Genomic DNA, 21,186 nt, shown 5'->3' on the forward strand with positions numbered 1-21,186 from the left:
GAAGGGTTGTCTCCATCTCTAACCACTACGATTCTTGAGGGGCAAAAAATACGAAAGGGGAGAGTGCATCCTTTTGCATTAGCAGAAGCAGCTGCCCTGGTTCGGGGCTGTTGAAGGTTGTAATGTGCGTCTCTCTCTGACTCCCTCAGTGTGCCACCGCTAAAGCTGAGCAGGAGGAGGAGGGGAAAATCCAGTCCGGGTTTTCCAAGTGTACAGGAGTAATCAGAGAGAAGTGGATAATAGTTGTTAGAGCTCGCTCTCTCTCTCATGCCATGCTGGGCCAGATAGGCTCAGTCAGACGTGTATTTTACCCATATCCGGGTTAGAGAGGAAAAGAAAAAAAAGTTTCATTTAAACCTGAACAAAAAACTTTCAACATGAAATCACACAACAGGAACAGGCACAGACCGTAAGGCATTCTTACCATTTCTAATCTCAATCACGGACTTGGGGAGGGGAATTTTTATAATTTTTTTGTGTGTAGAATGATCAGGAGGGGTTGCTGTTTATTCAAATAAGTTTATCCCCCCCGTTTCTCTTTTTGCCCCTCTCCCTTTCTGTGCCCCTCCCCCCCGTTTCGCTTTTATTTTATTTTATTTTATTTTATTTTATTTTTGAGGGTGGGTGTTGGATTTTTTCTTTCGGACTGGCAATGTTGCAATGATCATGGCCGCGCAAGTAGCAGCGGCTCCAGCGGGTGCGAAGAACAACAAGGGCAAAACCCCGAGTTTGCCGGGCAACTTGAGCCAGGATCTCAGCTCGGGGGGAGCAGCAGCCGCCGCAGCCGCTGGGGGACCTGGACCGGGCTCCATGCTGGGGGTCGGAGATGGGACCAACAGCAGCAGCCTGAATAATGTAGATCACCATCTCCTGCACCACCATAATGAACTGAACATGGCCAATAATGCAACTTCTGCTGCTGCCACCGGTAATAACAACAACAACGCTAACACCAGCAGTAGCTGCAGCTCCTCTTCGGAGTCGGCTCTGAAAGAAGGTGGAAGCTCATCGGGGTTACCGTCTTCTTCTTCTTCTTCTTCTTCCTCCTCCTCCAACCCGGGCTCGGCCATGGAGACGGGGCTGCTCCCCAACCACAAACTGAAAAACGTTGGAGGCGATCACCCTGCTGCACCTCCCCACCACCACCATGCCCACCACCCTCATCACCATGCCCACCACCACCATGCCCACCACCAGCACCACCACCACCATGCACTACAGCAGCAACTAAATCAATTCCAGCAGCAGCAGCCGCCGCCTCAGCACCATCCGATGCAGAATAACAACAGCCTCGGCGGCGGCGGCGGCAACAACAACAACGGCGGTGGCGGCGCTGCTCAGCCCAGTGCAGACATGGAGCAGCAGCAACATGGAGGAAAAGACAGTGTTTTGGGAAATCAGGCCGAGCCCCCGCCGCCGCCGCCGCAGCAGCAAATGCTGAATAAAGGGGGCGAGGAGGAAGAGCTGCCCAGCAAAATGGGAGAGCAGATCGGCGGCCGCTACGATCACCCCAGCTTGGGACCTTTGGGCGGGCAGCAGCAGCAGCAGCCCCAAAGCGCAGGGAGCGGCAGCGGCAATAGTAGCCTCGGCGGCGGGAGCGGGGGAGGCGGCGGCGGCCCCTCCGCGGTGGGTGTCTCGGAGTTTAACAGCTATTACGGCAACCCTGCTCCTGCCAGCAGCGCTACAGCGAGCCGAGCCGGGCCTTGCTTTGATCAACATGGCGGACAACAAAGCCCCGGGATGGGGCTGATGCACCCCACGGCGGCCCCCAACAGCATGGACCCCCTGCAGAACTCCCACGAGGGTTACCCCAACAGCCAGTACAACCACTACCCTGGCTACGGCCGGGCCGGCGGCGCCGCAGCGGGCGGAGCAGGAGCGGCGGCGGCGGTGGTAGCAGCCGCGGCTGCAGCAGGAGCTGGAGGAGGCGGCTATGGGGGCTCGTCCTCTGGCTACGGGGTGCTGAGCTCCCCCCGGCAGCAGGGCAGCAGCATGATGATGGGCCCAGGTGGAGGGGCCAGCCTTGGCAAGGCTGCTGCGACTTCTGGGGCTGGAGGCTTTCAGAGATTTTCCGGGCAGAACCAGCACCCGTCCGGGGCCACCCCTACCTTGAACCAGCTGCTCACTTCCCCCAGCCCCATGATGAGGAGCTATGGCAGCAGCTACCCTGATTACAGCAACCCCAGTGCCCCACCACAGCAGCAGCCACAACCCCAGGCAGCGGCGGCAGCCCCAGGAAGCCAGCAGGCAGCAGCGGGCATGGGCATGGGCATGGGCAAAGACATGGGCTCCCAGTATGGATCTGCAAACCCAGCCTGGGCAGCAGCACAACAAAGAGCTCATCCAGCTATGAGCCCTGGAAGCACTGGTCAGACCATCAGCAGAACCCAGGTAACCACCAGAAACCCCCCTCCCCTTATATAGTTTAACTGTGTGTCTGGAGCCTAGTTTCTCTCCAATTTACTTTTTCCCCCTGGGCCATCTGAACTACTTGCTGCCTCCATAACAGGGTTTGGTAAGGCGCAGTGTCCGACTGATTAGATTGGAGGTTTCCGACAGACGGTTTCACTGTACAAAATTACACTATTCGGTTACACAATTGAACAGCATAAAGTTTTCCTCCAGTTTGAAATAGAGATTTGGAGATACAAGGCCCCGAGGAAAAGCAGTTTGGGGTGAGGATAGCTGCTTTTTTAGCTACACTGTCAGATTCTGGAAAATAACGTTGACTGCCCCTCTGTTAGAATGTTTATAGGCAGAGCAGATAACTTTAATACCCTTTTAGCAAAGTAGTTTTATTGCCGATGAAGATATTGTGGTGAAATCCAGCAAAAATGCAGTCAGGTTGCTTTTGCTATTTGAAGTGTGAGGGCCATAATCATGAACATTCATTTAATAGGCATGGAGGTGCCTTAGATATCTCATTCTTGCATATTTGCCCCAGACATCCAGACGAGAATGAGATGTAAATAAGGGTTGTGTTTAAAGTGAATATGATACACACATATTATTATTCCCATTTTGAAATAATTCATACTTTGATGAAGAGACTGGAAGAGTCCTTTATTTAAATAAACAGATCCAGATATTGAGAGCTCTGCTTGTTTTGACTAATCTACACGTCCCTGATAAATTAAATCCAATAAATTACAAATCGATATCAGATCATGGTTGGATTATGTTTATGCAGATAGCTTGTTTGCCATCATCAAAGTTATAGGGGTTGGTTAGGAAATGGTCTGAACTCCACATTTCTTGCTAGCGGTCTGAGCCTAAACAGTGACTTGATCTCCTTTGCAAGGTTTGGAATTTGAATTGTGGAGGTAAACTGGCTGTAATAGTCTCCAGACAGCTGCCTCTGAGTTGACATCTAATCTGCCATCTGATTGGCTCCTCTCTCACCATTGGGCATTTAGCACTGCTGATGTAAATAGAAGTGCTGAGCAGTACAGTCACAAAAATTCTTGCCACAAATAATAACTGAGCAGTATCGCTCGCAGATGCAAAAGTTAAACATTGTTAGAAGAAGCTGAAACAATGAGCAACCATATTTATACAGTGGAGGGTTCATGTGCCTCAACAAAAATTATGCTTGTGAACAGTATAGTGAAAAACCAGTGGCATCTTATTTATTTTTTTAATTCGGTTGTTAGGTGATGGTTTTTCTGGGTGTTGATTTTAGATTTAATAAGCCTTCATTTTTATAGCAAATCAGACTTGCAGACAAAAATATAATAGCATGGCTTGGATGAGGATTCAGTAATTTCAAGTGGTATTTATTTGAATCTTTATGCCTCTTACTAAACATATTTTAATGTAAAAATGTGCTAGTTACGAAAGGAAACTAGATATTTTTGTGATTTAATCTTAATTTAAAGATCATCCTATGTTCTCAGTTTATTTTGGTGTCTAACATTTACAGTGGTCATAGCCCTGTGTTTGTAGGTTGGGTTTTTTATTTATTTGTGGCACCCTATATATGAACATATAGAGCATATTATAAAAAGGGAGAAGAAGCCATTCAAACTATCAGTGATTTTTATATCACTGTTATGAATCCAGATACTTTAAAAAAATCTGTTTTACATTTGAATTGTTGGGGGGGAAAGATATATCAGGAAAAATATTTAATTATTTTTGTATACAAATACATAATGAGCTTATGCTTGAATTCTCCATAGGAAAATAAACTGTTTAAAAATGAGTGATAATGCTTTCAAGTTTTGTGGGGTTCCTTCTCCCTCCACAAGATTTTGTTTTTAATAACTGTTAAGTCTTTTAATAGGTTTTAAGAATTAGGACTAATAGAAATTAGTACAGGTGTATGCTTTTAGCAACACTAATCTGTTGTTATATTTTACTGTAAAAGAAATTTTAAAATGAGCATGTCCTAGAGCAGATATTGGTTTTTGTAGTGAATGATGGACTGACCTTAATAATGTGAACCTTGGACAGAATGAAAATGTTTGTCTTTTGTCTACAGACCATTACTGCAGTGTTTTACTTCCTATTTTGTTTTTTTCCTTGCTATTTCAGATGGGGAAATAAGAATTTCATGAATGTTATTTTTTTCCCTTTTTTAATTTGGACTGGTAAAAGGGTCATAAGGAACCATAAAATAATGAAGCTTCATATGCATAACCTTTCACAGTTAATTAAACATGATTTGCATTGTGAGCTTGCTTTTAAACATAGGTAGTTTAAAATTTACAGCTTTAAAAGCTAGGAGACAATGTATTACGACAGATGTTGGCACATGTTACTTCTGAGTGTGGTATTTTTTTTTTTTTTTATGGCAGGAATTGTACAAGATTTTTTTTTTATTGTATTTGAGACTAAATTAATTATGTCTTCAGTATGACCCTTGTTAATACTTTTTTATATTTATGGGTCTATGTCTTGTTCCACAGTTACACAGGGTTTGTTTCATTTTGGTGTTATATGATTTACATATAAGACATAGTGTACCAAGGTACTGTCCTTTGATATTTCCTATAATGTTTGTAATAAAGAGAAGTCATTCATCAGTAATATTTTTGTTCCTTTTTAATTACAGTTTTACTGTTTGTATCATCTGGCCTGATATTAAAGAAAATTTGCTGGTTTGATTTTTTTTTTTAAAGGAAAATAGATTATACTGAGTAGAAAATAATTATTTTAGTTGCTGGTACAGATATTTCTTTGTATATATCTTTCATTCTTTTGGTACCTTATTTCAGTGGGTTTAGAAATTGTACATTTTTTTTAATAAGTGAGAAATAGAACCTTTCTTGTAGCATTTGAATGTAGTGTTTCTTTGATTTTTTTTTAAATACTCTGCTGCATATATGTGTACACTACTAATATGTGTGAGTGTCAGTATGCTAATGATGATTTGACTCTAAACATACATAAACTATTGCTCTGTGAACAATGGGCTACAATACCTGAAGCGGCATGATGAGGACGTTATTGCCTATAGGAAGGTACTTTTCTTGGTGTCCAGGGCAATAGATTCCCACTATGAGCTGAAATGTCCGCCTGTCTAACCTATTAAATCATTTAAGGAAATTTTGCTTCTGCTTCATTTAATCTACTTGCCTGAAACAGAGATGAGATATGCAGCTTGAAGAGCAGGCCTCTCATTGCAGAAGAAGGGAAGAAGCACAAATCTTAAAAGCTACTGGATACTGTTAATGCAAAATTAATTGGTTATGAATAATAAGTTCTATGGTATCACAGTTAAGGGGGAGTGATGAAATCTTATAAGCCATTTGTTTAATTATTGACCAGTTTATTGACAGTATAACTCAAATTTGTAGTTATATGACCCTATTTATTCTATATTTGGAGTTTCATTCCGGGGTGTATGTGTGTGTGAGAGAGAGGAGAGACACACACACACAAGTTCTGCACTCGCTTTCTCTCTGTGTGTCTATATAAAAATGTGTGTGTGTTTGGAGAGAGAGAGAACTTGGCCTTTTCAGTATTATCTGGGTTGCACTTAATATTTACCAGTTGTTAGGAAAAAATCAATTCAGTGGAACAGCTGATTTGTTTTTTTGAAAATTAATAGTTTCTCTTTCTATGGGAATTATTTTTCCCATAAACTCAGAATGGGCCTGAGTCTGCAGCTCTTCTTATGCCAGTTGCATTGCCTTTAAAGGGGAGTGTTGTCTGAGTAAGAACTGCAGGATTGGCTCCTTTGTCTGGGGGCTGCTAGACAACTGTGAGTATGGTGCATAGATTCTCAGTACATTAATGGGAGAATAGACTTCCTTTCTGCCTGTCTGTTTATTCGCAAACAGTTTGCTGTTATACATTCTCTACCTAGAAATAGCAGAGAGCAGTAGTGTGAATTAGTAGCATCTTTTTGTACTGTGATTATATATTTGACACTTAGTAGTTTGGTGTTCGCTTATTGGTTTCTGTAGTGGTCATTACGCTTGCAAATTGAAGAACAAGACTCTGTGTATGAGGTATGATAAATAAAAGTGGTGCATACCTTTATACTATATTACCTCCTCCTTCACATTAGACTTGTACAACTGAATAGTCAATTAATGTGTTTCTGGCATTTTGATCCAAGTCTGTGGGAAGGAAAGCTAATATGTTTATACTGTTGATGTATTTTTATTCCTGGATGCATATATAATTAATTTTTTTGAGATTGCCAACTGGACTGATTGTTGATGGTCAAACATAGGTTACCTGACATTCTCATTTGAAATACGTTTTTAAAAAAGTAAGTTAAAACTAGATTAGTTCTGATGACTAAAATAAGTTGGAATGATAATTGAAAGTTCTATTTTTCTTTCTTTTGCTATTGTACCTGCAGAGCATATAAAATCAAGTATGGGTATCCTGAAATTCTCACCAGTAATATTTTAAGTGATGGTATTTTATTTATATTTCAGTCCACATAACTGTCCTCAGCGTGTTAGGACATGGGTACAGTCTTGCATTTCAATATCTTTTTAAAATGTGCCATTTATCAGGAGGCTTTAAAGATTCTCTGTGGATATGTAAAGCAGTGTTACTACACTCACTGTGCATGCATGCTCAAGGCTTGAGGATTTCAGCTCCCAGTAGTATTTAGATGTGGTAAGCTAACTTGCCAGAATATATTTCAGCATTGTGGTTTTTACAATATTAAGATTTGGGGAGAGGGGTAATTTACATAGTACTAAATAATTTTTTTGGTAGGATTGGGTGAGGCTGTAAATGAATTAAAACTTAAATTGCCAATGTACCTTGGTGGTTTTCAAATTTATTTTGAAAACTGATCTAAAATAAAGTGGGTATCAAGCTTCAGTGTGGTGTGTCTTCATAGACATTATTCAGGCAATAGGAAAAGAAAATGACTTCATGTCTGTATAGTCATCTTGAATTCTAAATAATGCGTGTACATCAGTTATCTGTCTTGCACTGTTTTATGATTATGCCCTTACTGATGTCTGTGCAAAACCTTAGCAAAACCTGAGGGCAAAATCTGAGGAAATTTGGGTTGAACAGGTGTATCCTGAGGGCTTAGTTTGGACTATAGAACTTCCATTCTGATGATGTAAAAAGCTGAAAGAATCCTGAATATCTTTCATAGTTCACGGTGAGTTTATGGTAAATAAATTGTAAGCTGAACAAACTTGATACAGAAATCAGTGAGAGATAGTGTACATGGTTCCCCATAATGCCATCTTGCAAGTTACTTTTTAGAGTAAAATCACACTTTTAATTGATGCTACATGTGCTCTAACTTGGAGTTTGATGAAAAGCCTGACACACACAGCTTTATGTCCCAGACAATATATGTATTTTCAAAGGGAGGGTTTTATTTAATGAGGATATACAAGAAAATCTTGAAGCACCTAACTACATCCACAGCCATCTCATTTTTTTAGGATGAGATGCAGATGATTCTATGAGTTTTCCTCCCCCCCCCCCCCGTCTACCTTCAACTCTAGCTTTAGAGGTGCCAGCTTTTTGTATATCCCAATCACAGTTATTGTATCTTCTTTAAGCAGCCTCCTTCACATGGGAGCTTCACTTATCTTAGGAACACAGCACCTTAGGCACCTTTCCGTCCAACAAACTTCATATCTTCTGTTTAAAGATCCTTGGTCATCTGCAGATGTTTAGAAAAGTGTGAAGCCATCTTGCACCGAGTCATTGTCTAGGAGACAGTGTACAAGAGTTTTACCTTTACATCTTCATTAAAATTCTTGTTAAATCTTTGTTTGGCATCTTTGTGCTCTGGAAATGCCAGCTATTTTATCCAATAGCAAACCCAGAGATAATAGCAGCAGTGAAGCTACTACTAAGTTTCTGTACAGAAAATCTAATCTGTGATATGAATTTAGTTCTTGGTTCCCCAAATATTCGAGAGGACCTGTATTCAGTGCAGAGTTATCAGCATTTGGTGTACCCTTCATGTAGCATCTTGCACTTAAAGCATAGTGGTTTTGGCAGCAGCTGTTAGTTAATGAAGATTGAATGCCTATAGAAGGATGCAACCCATTTACCACTTTCCGTTCTCTCTAATTTGGGCATTACTGGTCAGATAAACTTTTGCTTCTGGACTTGGTAAGCAGGGTTTTGAGCACAGAAATTAATTGCTGCCCTTTTTTTCTGCTTCCCTGTCTCTGCCTAGTAGAGTAATAGTCCATTTCCCTTAATCATTGTGTACAGGATTTTTTTTTTTCTGAGAACTGTGTTAGAATTGCATTTAAGGACCTTCCTATGCAAAAGCATATCTATCGTATTGGGAGATTGTATTATTATATACTTTTGCTTGTGAACATAAGTATTAGAACAATTATATACTTGTTGTTGAATCAATCTAATTGCCCTGTAAAGTCCAGGGCAGTAGCCCATTTTGATTACACAACTAAACTAAAACACTATTTGGTCCCATCTTAAACAAGACTGAATTATATTATGAGACAGAAGGGATTGGATTGTTACAACAATTATAGACTGGGCTGTGCAGAAAGGCCCTTTAAACACAGTTCTGATATGGTTCTTGGTGTAAGGAGATAAGGAAAATGGGGTTAGAAAAACCCTGCAAGCGACCACCATTTTAAAACATGGGGCTATGTTACTACAGTTCCAGTCCCGATGTGGACATAGCCAATTCATTGTTGGCATAAATCAGTGCAATCCCCATTGACGTTAGTGGAATAGTGCTGATTTACACGAATAGTGAATTTGGCCATTTTGAATAAGTTCTGTAGCTTTAGAAAGATGGTATTAAATAGAGATGGAGTCAGGAATCCTGAATTCTGTTGCAACTCTCCACTGACTGTCTTAGGAGAATTGGTTTAACATCAGTGTGCCTCAGTTGCGCCAGGTATAAAAAGATAATATGTAGTTGCTTTTGTGAAGTGCTTTGAGTTCCTTGAATAAAAGGTGCTATTTAAATGTAAAATATTATTCAGTTGTATATTAGCTTAATCCAACCAGCCAGTTGTCATATTTTGCAACAAGAGAAAGAAGATGGGTTGGGGACTGGACTCTCTTTCCTTTCTTGGAAAGAATCTGGGACCAGTTGTTCGACATAAATTGATTGTATTAGTTGATTAGATTGTCAGATTAATTTATTTGTAAGTGAGGTACTGAAACATCAGGTCTGAAATTTTCTTTCAAAAAAAAGACTTGAGTTGTAGTACCTAAATTGCATTTTTTTAAGGTAAAAAATAGAGATAAAGAGGTTTGTTTTGACAGCGTTTAAGGAATTTTCTGGTTTTATTTGAAACTTCTTGATTCAAATGGAAATATGGATGGAGCTGTGTATTTCATGTGTAACAATTTGTATTGTGAACATTTGGGTCTTCTTTGTTTATATAAAATACTAAGTACTGAGGCTTTAGTTTACCTTCAATCAAGGTTGTTTGCAGAAAATAATTCTCCTGCTTTTCTGATCCTACTCACTACTCCTTACTTAAGCAAAGCTCTGAGTAAAAAATAGGTAGTATAGATCCTTTTACAGTGTTTTTAAATTTTTTTATTTTCAATGTGTTTGGTGGAGATAAATAATTCTGCCTCTATGGCAGTCTCAAATACAAAATTACTTTGCATAACTTGTGAAAAATAAATAAATTTGGCACTGGAGTAGAGCAAACTTTAGTAGAGTATTAGCAATGAAAAATTAATTTTGCTTGCCAGATTTAATTTAATTTTATAGTTCTTCTAATAAATGAAAAGATGCAGTAGCTTTCTGTGGCATAAATAGTTTCTTGCTTTCCTATGTTTGGTGGAGATGAAATCCGCTGGTAATATATTTAATAGTTAATAGTCATTTGGCTGTAAAGGTTTGTTATATGTAACGTTAAAATGTTTTTTTTTACCTGGCTTCAGGAATTTGTATCCTAAAATAATGCTAAATACAATTCATATTTTTTCACAAGTAGGTAATGTAGCCAAAGAAAGTAGGCTGGAATCTGGAGTTGATTCCAAATTTGGTATTTTGTACTGTGCATAAAAGTTTCACACGTGAAGCAAAGTAGTTAGTTTGTATGGCATCACATGATCAAAATATTTTCCTCCTCACTGCTGCCAGAAGCTATCTATTGCTTTTCAACAATTTCACTTGTTGGGCACCACGCCAAGATGTTTAAGACAGCCCCTTACGTGAACTGTTCCATTCTTAACCTCTTTGACTGAAGTGCCATGACCTTCACATATGTAGATTAGCCATGTGCTCTGTGAATTGAAACTTGCTGCCTCAGGAAGAAAGGGTTTTTCTTTTTATTCCTCAGGGAATTTGACAGCCATTCATCCCTGACCTGGGCAGAGGTAATGCAAGGAAATTGGATTCAAATGGAATGCATATAGATAACACACAGAGGCAGTATATACAGACAAGCAGCTTTCTTACCTTGTAGAGAATGGAATAATTCAGTGGTACAGATAAACTGCTGATTTAGATGCTATGAAAAACAAGTGTAAAGAGTGGTTTCAGAGGAGCAGCCGTGTTAGTCTGTATCCGCAAAAAGAAAAGGAGGACTTGTGGCACCGTAGAGACTAACAAATTTATTTGAGCATAAGCTTTTGTGAGCTACAGCGAGATAAGTTTGGGGAATATTTTGTTTATTTTGAGTGATAATTCTTGACCGTATATTGCTTAGCTGCATCCCCTAACAAGATTTTCTTTTATAACCTTTTACTACTAATAATTTGAAGCATGTTCCCCCCCTTTAACATTCTATGCAGAATCTGATTTTAAGTGTTAGAAAATCATGCAACTTTGAGTATTTTAAAGATTTTTTTTAAAGGATCTTTTAATTTTTAAATTATAAAAGCATTAATTTCCACATGTAAAAAATAGGATAGTCTATTACCAATGAAGAGATATGTATGCAATCACTTTATCTTAAGAATCATTTTCTCTCTCTGCTTTAAAACATGAAATTAATGTGTGTTGTATAATTTGTGATCTCAGCCTCATGCATGGTGTAAATTAAATTTCTGTTAATCAGCCAGAGCTGGTACTGCACAATAGAGATCTCTAGGATTTTGGCTGATTGTACACATATAGCTCAAATATATTTTACCGCAAAATGTAAATATAGTGAAATATTTTTATACAAAAATTTACTTTGTGGTGTTTTTAATAGTATATTCCTATTTTGCCTGGCTAATAAAGCCCATAACCAGATTTCAAAGTAAAAGTTCTGGAGGGGTCCTGGTCCAAGACTAGGGCTTGTAGGTGCTATAGTAATGCAGATAATAAATAATATAAATAGCAACTACAGTAATTGAGGTCCAATCATAGTGAAAAAGAAAACACTTCAAATAATTCAGAAGAAAATCTCCCAATTTAATGTAGTATTTCCTCTGAAGAGAAGTGGTTGGTCATGGCAGAGAGCAGTCTGTTGCTGAGCCTGTCCGTGTTGTAGGAGTGGTTTCATTCAGTTCCTAGAGTACTGGCATAGATGGATTTAGGATTTAAAATTAATGTCCAGAGACAATTCTCCAAATAAACCAAGATCTGGGGGCCACTAGGGCCTCTCTCCCTTAGAGTGTTTTTTTGTGAATTCTGGTGAATATCAGAATATTTGTTTGGTAAACATCTTAATTCAGGGTCCCAAACAATTTTATGTTTAGATAAGTATTCTTTTTTGTAGTGCAGTAATACCTAGGAACTGCAGCCATGGACAAAGACCCCCATTGTTTTAGGTCTTGCCTAATCATGTAACAAGAAGACAGTCCCTCTCCTGAAGAGCTCAGAAGTTTGGAGTCATATCCAAACTAATGAGCTACTCTCTTGTTCCCTGTGACTGATCCATCTCCATATCTCTGAAGATTCTTCTTACCTAGAGCTCTTTACTTATAGGGGGAAGAAATCATTTGGTGTGTTCAAGAAAAGGTTTTGTATCCATTTACCTCTTTGGCAGTTTCCAGGAACACTGCTATCTGCCGGCCTTGCTGTGGGTTGGGTTGGCTCAAGCCTTCTCCCCTGTTACATTTCCCTTTCCAGGGAGTGAGAGATTTAATTTGCTGATCGTCTTTATCTGTCTCTTTCCTTTCCTTCCCAAGGTCATGCTGTTTTTCTCCCTTCTGAGAGTTATTTTTCATCCCCCTTTGTCTTTTCTAATTGTATGTCTCTGCATTTCTGACCCCATTTCTTTCTTCTCCCCTCCCCCTTGAAATTAATGGGAACGGTGAGTCCCTTCTCATACTCCAAATTCATGATCCCAGCCTTCATATCTTTGCAGTGTTAGGTTAGGTGGCCACCCCTACTCAGCCCTGCTATTGCAGAATTAGGCAAGGATGGTCTAATGAGGCTGTATGTCCAAGAAGAATATGGCTTGTGAATGTTCCCTGAACCCCTTCCTGCCTCTGACCTGCCTTTGGCTATGCTCTTCTGTACTACAGGGCAATCAGCAGGAGCACAAAAGTGGCTGAGGCACAGAATTATTTTTTTGAAGCAGAGCATTTACCACCTAGCCTCTTGTATAACCCAATATAACCATTTCTAGTGGTGGGAGGTCTTAATTACATGTCAGAAAAATCCTCAGACAGCAGGAGTCATAGTCTTTGACGTTTCATTGTGGCAGGTTTTTAAAAACGTAAATGGCCTCAGCCCATATGGGTCTGTTGGTACGTCTGGGCTTCTAGGGCTACTTCTGTGCCCTGTACTGGCTATGACAGAGTGGGGATCAGAGCATTAATTGAATGTTCTTCAGGACGTGATATGGAACAGGTGGTATAATACAAATAGTTATCTGTGGATGATGGAGAAGAGAAACTTTACAGAAGTAATTATCTGTGAAAGTATGAGTGGGATTAAGACTTTGAGAAGACAAACAATGGAATAGAGAGAGAAGAAGAAGAAAGGGAAAAAAAGGCAACAAGAGGAGAGTGAAACAAAAAGCAAGGAGAAATAGATGTAGACATGAGATTGGTGTCAGGGAAAAATGAGGGGTTTTTTGGTCATCTTTAGGATCTCTCTCCTGCTGAGTGGACGACATGCAGGATCTGGCCTTGCTCTTAAAATCAGACAGTGTGATCAAAATATTGCCCATGTTAATTTCTGTTTTCAGAGGGATACTGTATCTTTTCCCCCTTCCTCCTCTTATTTTGTGCTAGCATTAATTTTTTTTTCTTCCTCAGTTATGGCTGAGAGCCAGTTTCTTTGAGTTTTATTTCCAGTAAGCTTTATTTTTGTAATGGGGTTGACTTTCCAAATATTATGGAGTCCCTGTTGATCTCAAAATGCTCAGTGGACAGACATTGTTTGGGTACACCTTTTGGTCTGAGGTCTCTAGTCATACCTCGCTTATCTTTTTTGTTAGCTGTAAATAATACAATTCTGGACTCTTCATCATATTTAGTATTTATCATTTTCATCACTTCATTGGAGTCCTCCTGAAAAGGAGGAAGAGTAGAAGGCGGGACCTCAAAGTGGGGCAGTCTGTGATGTTGCAATACATGGCTTAATGAAATCTAGCCTTTTGGTGTTTCTATATTTTGGCATTTAATCTTTCTTGAAATCTGTAGGCCAAGGTGACATTGCTATAGACTAGCAAAGTTGCCCCCAAACAAGGTGCCAAAGGTGGGAAAACAAAGCTAAAATTCTCTTTCCAGAAATTAGGATACACATCCTCTCTGATGCCTGCCACACTGTCTCTATCCCTCACCTCTTTTTAAATCCTTTCTATTTCTCAAACTGTCATTCCCTACCTAGCAGCCTGTAGCATGTGTTGGCTGTCACTTTCAGATTCAGTGCTTGAGAATACGTAAGGAATCTTGAACGTATTTGAGTTTTTTTAGCTCACTATTCAGACATTCAGCAGAAGATCTAGCTGTCTCTTTTACAGAGCAGGCAGTTTTTTTGGGCTCCCAAGGTTCAGAGATTGAGCTCATGGTAGTAAACCTTTTAGTGACAGGAGGTCAGCAAGGAAGGACCTGAATCAAATGAATGTCCTCCATCCCTAACCAGTGTAAAATATTTATTTGTGAACAGTAGCAAAATACTATTAAACTAATTTGAAATATGTGCACTTTGTGTGGTATCAAGCTAGAATCCGTCAGAGGAAAGACTGCTTTTGTGGGACAAGATGGATGAAGTAATACCTTTCATTGGACCAACTTCTGTTGCTGAAAGAGACAAGCTTCCGTGCTACACAGAGCTCTTCTTCAGTGTTTATGGGTTTTTGTTTAGTTTAGATAAATGTTAATTTTTCATTTCTATGTGGCCTTTTGCCGCAATATCTGGGTACTCAATAATAATACTTTGCACTGCTATAGCTCCTTGCATCCAAGACTCTAAAAGCACTTTACAAACATTAATGGGTCTAACCTCTCAACACTGCTGTGTGGAAGGGGGTTGTTATCCCCATTTAACAGATGAGAAGGCAAGATCCTGAGCATCCAGAACTCCCATTTGCTTCACTGGACTTGCAGGTCTCCGTGCCTTTGAAAATCAGGCTCCAAATGACTTATCCAAGGCTCACGCAGTATGTGATAGAGTTGGCAAGAGAACCCAAATCTCAGTCACCGTTCACAAGGCCAACCTTCCTTCCAACAATATCTTATTAAAAAATTGAAATTTATGGTTATTTTTAAATAGCTGAAAGATAACTCTTCAAGCTTGCAAGGAAACTGGAAAAAAGATTCTCCCCTCCTTTTTGTAATATCCACTCAAACATACCTTCTACAATTTTTTCCTCCTGTTTTAAATTTTTAAAATTTCCTTTTAACAGTGATAACCGTACTTTCGTATTTTAAAATACAGAACACCACAAGATACATACCTGTAGCTTTGAAAACCCTGGGCTGAGGTTTCTGATGTATTTACTTCTGAATTTGTGTACATAAAATTTGCACATGCAAATGCAAGATTTAAACTTGCAAATGGTGACAGAAAAATGCGTTTCATATCACTTGCTATGTAATTCATCATTCACTTTTCATGCACTGTTTGTTGGCCCACTCTTATTGGCCCTAACAAACCACTTTCAGGGGCATTAGAGAAATAATCCAAATAACCAAATTTATGTACACAATGTATTTCCTAAACATAAAATTCTTCACAAAACCACATAATATATAATTAAAAGTAAAAAAATTCTCTTTGGGGTGTGCATTTATCCATCTGCAAAAAGGATATAAATAATGCTTAATTGTCTTTCAACTGTATTGTAAGACTTAATTATATTGTTTGCAAATAGAAATCCTAAAATTAAAGTATCATTATTTTTAATAATTTCACTATACATATTTCGCAGATATGGTTAAGGTAGTAGGTCTATGCCTTTCCATGTTTGTAAATTTATTTAATGTAGCTAGAATTACTGTTTACTTCCTTGTTAGACCATCTGTATTAAATGGTGACAAATTTTATTTGGTGTTAATGTATATTTTTTGGCTGCCAGCTAACCATCATTGAGGGAGAAGGCAGAATTCTGAAGAACCTCTGTTTATAGCTTCAACTCAAACTAGTGGTACAATTCTTAAAAATATACTGTATACATCTTCTCTGTGGGGAATAAAAAGGATTGGTGTCTCAAGGTTGACTGAAATATTTTAACTTTGGTAGCAAATGAGGTGTGAATCAAATTGTCAAAAGGATTGAGACTAAATTATTGCAGCATTGACTGTTTAAACTAGCTGGCAGTGTACTTCAGAAGGTGTTAGCCTAACAAATAAATGTGTAAACGGCACCTTTCTCCTTCATTATACCTTGTTTCTCACCACTTGCTTTATGCTATGAGGAACTAAATCTGTGTGGGAGATATCACAGCCAGTCTCAAAGTGTTAGTTTATGATGTTGCAACCAGAGGAATAATTTAATACTGTATGGGATGGCTTTGGAGGAAAAAAATATTTGAAAACAGTAAGATTAATTTCAGTAATTCATCGTTCAAAAATAAAGTGTATCAAACAAAACTAAGCTAAGTGTTTTATGTGATTATGTATCTTTAATAGAATTTGGTGTCCGTTTGTTTTGCTAGAAATTTTATGTGAACTAGGCCTAGGGCTTGTCTACATGGGGAAATTTACCAGCATAACTATACTGATATAATTATACTGCTATAACTCCTCACGGAGACCCTCTTATTCCAGAATGAGTGCCTTTTTCCAGGTTAATTTATTCTGCTTCCAAAGCAACCGAAGCTAAACTAGAAAATGTCACTTTTATACCAAAATAAGAGTTTCCATACTGAGAGTTAAACTGGTACAATTATGCCAGTAAATTTCACTGTTTAGAAAAACCCATAGTAATTTTGCTGTTTTGAAAGAATTTCTTGGTTATAAAAAGTGTCTCAGAATTTTGGTATCATATTATCATATTATCACAAAAGGACTTCAGTATTTAGTGCAGGAAGCCTAAGAACAGTACATGGTAGAATGGGATCAAAATGCTTGTTCCTAGATGCTTGATCGGTATTACAGGTTTTCTGTGGTGGAGAGATGCTTTAAGAAACCCACTCCCTCAGACAGTAGGTGGAATAATATGTGGCGGTGTAATAAGTTTTGTCTTATTGTGCATCTTGTCTCCCCTTCTGTTCCTCACTATCTCCTGAATTTCCTGCAGTGGCTGTCGCAGCTATAGTTTTCTAGACATAACTATGCAGATGTAGAAAGAAGACTTCCCTGATGAAGTAGTTTCCAGGTGTGTTGATTACTTGTAGCTTTGACCCAAACCTGTTTACATCTCGGCCAAACTAATTACTGCCCAGCACCATACGTAGGAGTCTGGTTTTAGGAGGAACAAGGAAGGCATCCACCCCTGACTTGAGCACAAGCTGATGTGAATTGGACTGACTGGTTCTCACCTGGTCAAGCCAGGTGCAGTTAGGGGCAGGATATCTTTGGGGCTCCTGCTCAGGTTGGTGGTGTGGAGTCAAATAAGTGGGGGAAATCATAGAATCATAGAATCATAGAATATCAGGGTTGGAAGGGACCCCAGAAGGTCATCTAGTCCAACCCCCTGCTCAAAGCAGGACCAATTCCCAGTTAAATCATCCCAGCCAGGGCTTTGTCAAGCCTGACCTTAAAAACCTCTAAGGAAGGAGATTCTACCACCTCCCTAGGTAACGCATTCCAGTGTTTCACCATCCTCTTAGTGAAAAAGTTTTTCCTAATATCCAATCTAAACCTCCCCCACTGCAACTTGAGACCATTACTCCTCGTTCTGTCATCTGCTACCATTGAGAACAGTCTAGAGCCATCCTCTTTGGAACCCCCTTTCAGGTAGTTGAAAGCAGCTATCAAATCCCCCCTCATTCTTCTCTTCTGCAGGCTAAACAATCCCAGCTCCCTCAGCCTCTCCTCATAAGTCATGTGTTCCAGTCCCCTAATCATTTTTGTTGCCCTTCGCTGGACTCTCTCCAATTTATCCACATCCTTCTTGAAGTGTGGGGCCCAAAACTGGACACAGTACTCCAGATGAGGCCTCACCAATGTCGAATAGAGGGGAACGATCACGTCCCTCGATCTGCTCGCTATGCCCCTACTTATACATCCCAAAATGCCATTGGCCTTCTTGGCAACAAGGGCACACTGCTGACTCATATCCAGCTTCTCGTCCACTGTCACCCCTAGGTCCTTTTCCGCAGAACTGCTGCCTAGCCATTCGGTCCCTAGTCTGTAGCTGTGCATTGGGTTCTTCCGTCCTAAGTGCAGGACCCTGCACTTATCCTTATTGAACCTCATCAGATTCCTTTTGGCCCAATCTTCCAATTGGTCTAGGTCCTTCTGTATCCTATCCCTCCCCTCCAGCGTATCTACCACTCCTCCCAGTTTAGTATCATCCGCAAATTTGCTGAGAGTGCAATCCACACCATCCTCCAGATCATTTATGAAGATATTGAATAAAACCGGCCCCAGGACCGACCCTTGGGGCACTCCACTTGATACCGGCTGCCAACTAGACATGGAGCCATTGATCACTAACATGGAGCCATTGATCACTGTAATCACTGTAAATGGTGTAGAGGAGACCATTGTACAGCCCCCCCCTTACTCCCACCGTTAGTGCAGTCAGGGACAGTAATGTGGAGCTGGGCACTTACCCCGTCAGGTGACTGTCCTTCTGCCCATCGGTCTGTCTCCCCTCACAGTGCTGGTTACCTCTTCACCTCTGTCATGTCCACTGTGTCGGACATGATCCTGCTCGTACGTGTGGCCTGGTTTCCCACCGTCTCTTCTGCCCCGCCTCTCTCCTCCTCCTCCTGGCCTTCTAGCTGTGATGGATGCTGTGATGGTACCTTTCCTGCACTCCTCTTCCTCCTTCTCCTCCTCCTGTTCAACTGCCACGGAACCAGCCTGTCCCAGTGTTCCATCTCCTTCCCAACTGTCATCTTCCTCTTAAGTTCCATTTTTTCCATTAAAGGGGCAAAAATTCAGATTCAAAACTCAGGCCCATGCTTGGGCCCTTTTGTGGGTTGATAAATAAGCAGAGGTAGGCATGAAGGTCAAATATTTTTTCCCCAACAGTAATAAAGCAAGAAAGAAGGGTATATATTCTGAATAAAGACCCTGTAAAATGGCATTCCATATTTATTTAGTTAAAACTGATTACAGTAGGTGGAAGATGCAAAGTGAAATAAAGATTATATTTTCTGTTCTTGCATACTTCAAATAAATATCTTGCATGTTGGTCCTGAATGACTTCTTAGAGGGTTTGATACTAAAAACAATTATAGTATATTGAGAACGTTTAGAATGAAGTTGCACAGAAGTCATGCATTTGTTAAACAAAGGGGCTTGTGAGTAACTGTCAGAGCTGTACACATGGAGTTTTAAGTTTTGTCACTAGCCAAAGTCAGTGGGAGTCATGGGTAAAACCTTTGAAAAATCTCTGAAAATAGGCTTTTGAAAAAGATCTCTTTTTGTAATGTGGCATCTCTGTGAATATTATACAGTACACATATCTCTTTGAATGAGACGAAGTAACCTTGCACTTTTGCTTCCATTGTTTTTCATGGATTTCATTGCATACCACAACTGTTGGTACAATGAACTGTAAGCCATTTCTGCATTTTTTTTCTTTCTTCCTTTTTGTTTGTTTGTTGCGTACAGCAGAAACTGTGATTTGAACAGCTATGAAAAAATCCCCAAGTGTTTTAGGTGTTTAAGTATTGCCATGTGTGTCTTTGAGTATGTATGTTATATACACAAGATACCATAATTGTTTTGCTTTACAACTATACTGTTAAACATAACCCCTCTTTCTTTTTAAAGGAAAATTTACAACTGTATAGTATTAGTCCTTTTAATTCTAAAATCCAGATGAAGTGTGATCCCAAGTGTGTTGTTTCACTGTTGCAATGTAATCTTTTCAGATGATACGTGAGTTAGTTGGAAACAAATTAGCAGCTATACATGCCTAAAGAAAACAATTTAATAAACAAGATTTTAGTAAAACCTAATCAGAATTGTAAAATGATACTTGGAAATCAGTTACATTATACAAAAGAGCTGGTGTGGATGTAGCTTTCTGTAAGTGTGAGTGTAAATTAAAGGTTTCCTCACACAGTGTTCTCTAAAACAGTTTAAAGACTTGATTTTCCTCAGTGTTTCAATTTGTTCAGATTTATTACTTCATTTTAAAATGTGAGAAATTAATATTGAAAAATCTCCTCCTCTTGTACCTAATCCTGTTCATTCTGGTGATTGGTTTTGGCTGTTGAAGAAATCCACTTCCTGTCTATAACACTTTAAACCACAGTGAAATTGGTGTGATACTTATCTGCTTTTGATGTTTTTGTTCTTTGTCTTAGAAAGTTAGTTTGATAGTCATGACAGGTGCCAGCATTGACAGAGTGAGTTAGCATATCTGTAGGGTAGGGAAAGCATGGACAGCCCAGTCAACAATATCTTGTGCTTAAACATTGCTCAGGTGGGCCTATCTTTCGATTCATTATCCATGCCCATTCAGTCCATGGCCTCTCAGCTGAGACTGCTAATATGGTTGTTAATTGGGTCAACAGGTTTTAGTGATATGATCATTTGTTCACTATAGGAACTATACTGACACCACCAATGTATTATTAAAGTGCATGGAACAGCCAACAATTGGTGAAAGCTGCTATCACTTTTGACCTGGACCCCATACGAACCAAGGAAAGGAAGCAATTACTATTTTAAAATTAGACCATCAAACTACTTAAGCCCCCAAATTTTCCTTTTTTAGAGGAAGTTAAATAACATGCAGAATATTTGGGGGGGAGGGGAAAATTTATATCTATATATAAATGTGAAGAGACAGTAGACTCTTCATAGTTGAAGTTGTAATAGGGTTTCCATTATAGGGCCGAGTTTGCCTTCAAAATCACCCATCAGCCTAAAAATATTTTTTAGGAATTTTGCATATTATCTCTGGCTAAAGATTTTTTTTTAATCAAAGCCATTCTTAGATAATACGCGATTATGGAAAAAAATATGAAATTAGGGTTGAAAATGGGAAAATATTACCAGAACTCACCACCTGCTGTGAGGCAGGAGGTTGTTGAATGGGTCTCTACTTTATACTCCCCCATAAAACCTCACTGTGCTACCACTTCTCTCACTGTGGGTGTTAAATGGATCTCCAGTTCTCTCCATGGTCTTACTGTGGCTGGGTGGCAGAAGGGTTGTTCAGAAACTAACAGCCTAATCAGAGTTGTAAAATGATATTTACAAGTAAAACCTAATCAGAATTGAAAATTCTGCCCACCACTTCTGTCATTGGGGCCATGCGTTTTTGAACAGCTTTCCCTC

The 21,186-nt window shown here is 39.5% G+C and overlaps 1 protein-coding gene across 13 annotated transcripts in view; it reads left to right on the forward strand.

Moving 5' to 3' along the window:
- Window positions 1–215: 215 nt before the first annotated feature.
- The window catches only part of ARID1B (AT-rich interaction domain 1B), a 415,499-nt gene continuing 394,528 nt past the window's right edge, over window positions 216–21,186 (forward strand). For 6 of the 13 annotated variants that reach the window (XM_084622879.1, XM_084622882.1, XM_084622874.1 and 3 more), the window contains exon 1: window positions 216–2,391. In XM_084622879.1, the coding sequence (XP_084479005.1) occupies window positions 661–2,391 (1,731 nt within the window). In that variant the 5' untranslated portion in view covers window positions 216–660. The remainder of the gene's footprint in view (window positions 2,392–21,186) is intronic. The other 7 variants (XM_084622884.1, XM_084622883.1, XM_084622875.1 and 4 more) reach the window with 2 other exon arrangements.

The sequence above is a fragment of the Lepidochelys olivacea genome (genome assembly GCF_965140295.1).
Source record: "Lepidochelys olivacea isolate rLepOli2 genome assembly, chromosome: 3".
Lineage (NCBI taxonomy): Eukaryota > Metazoa > Chordata > Testudines > Cheloniidae > Lepidochelys > Lepidochelys olivacea.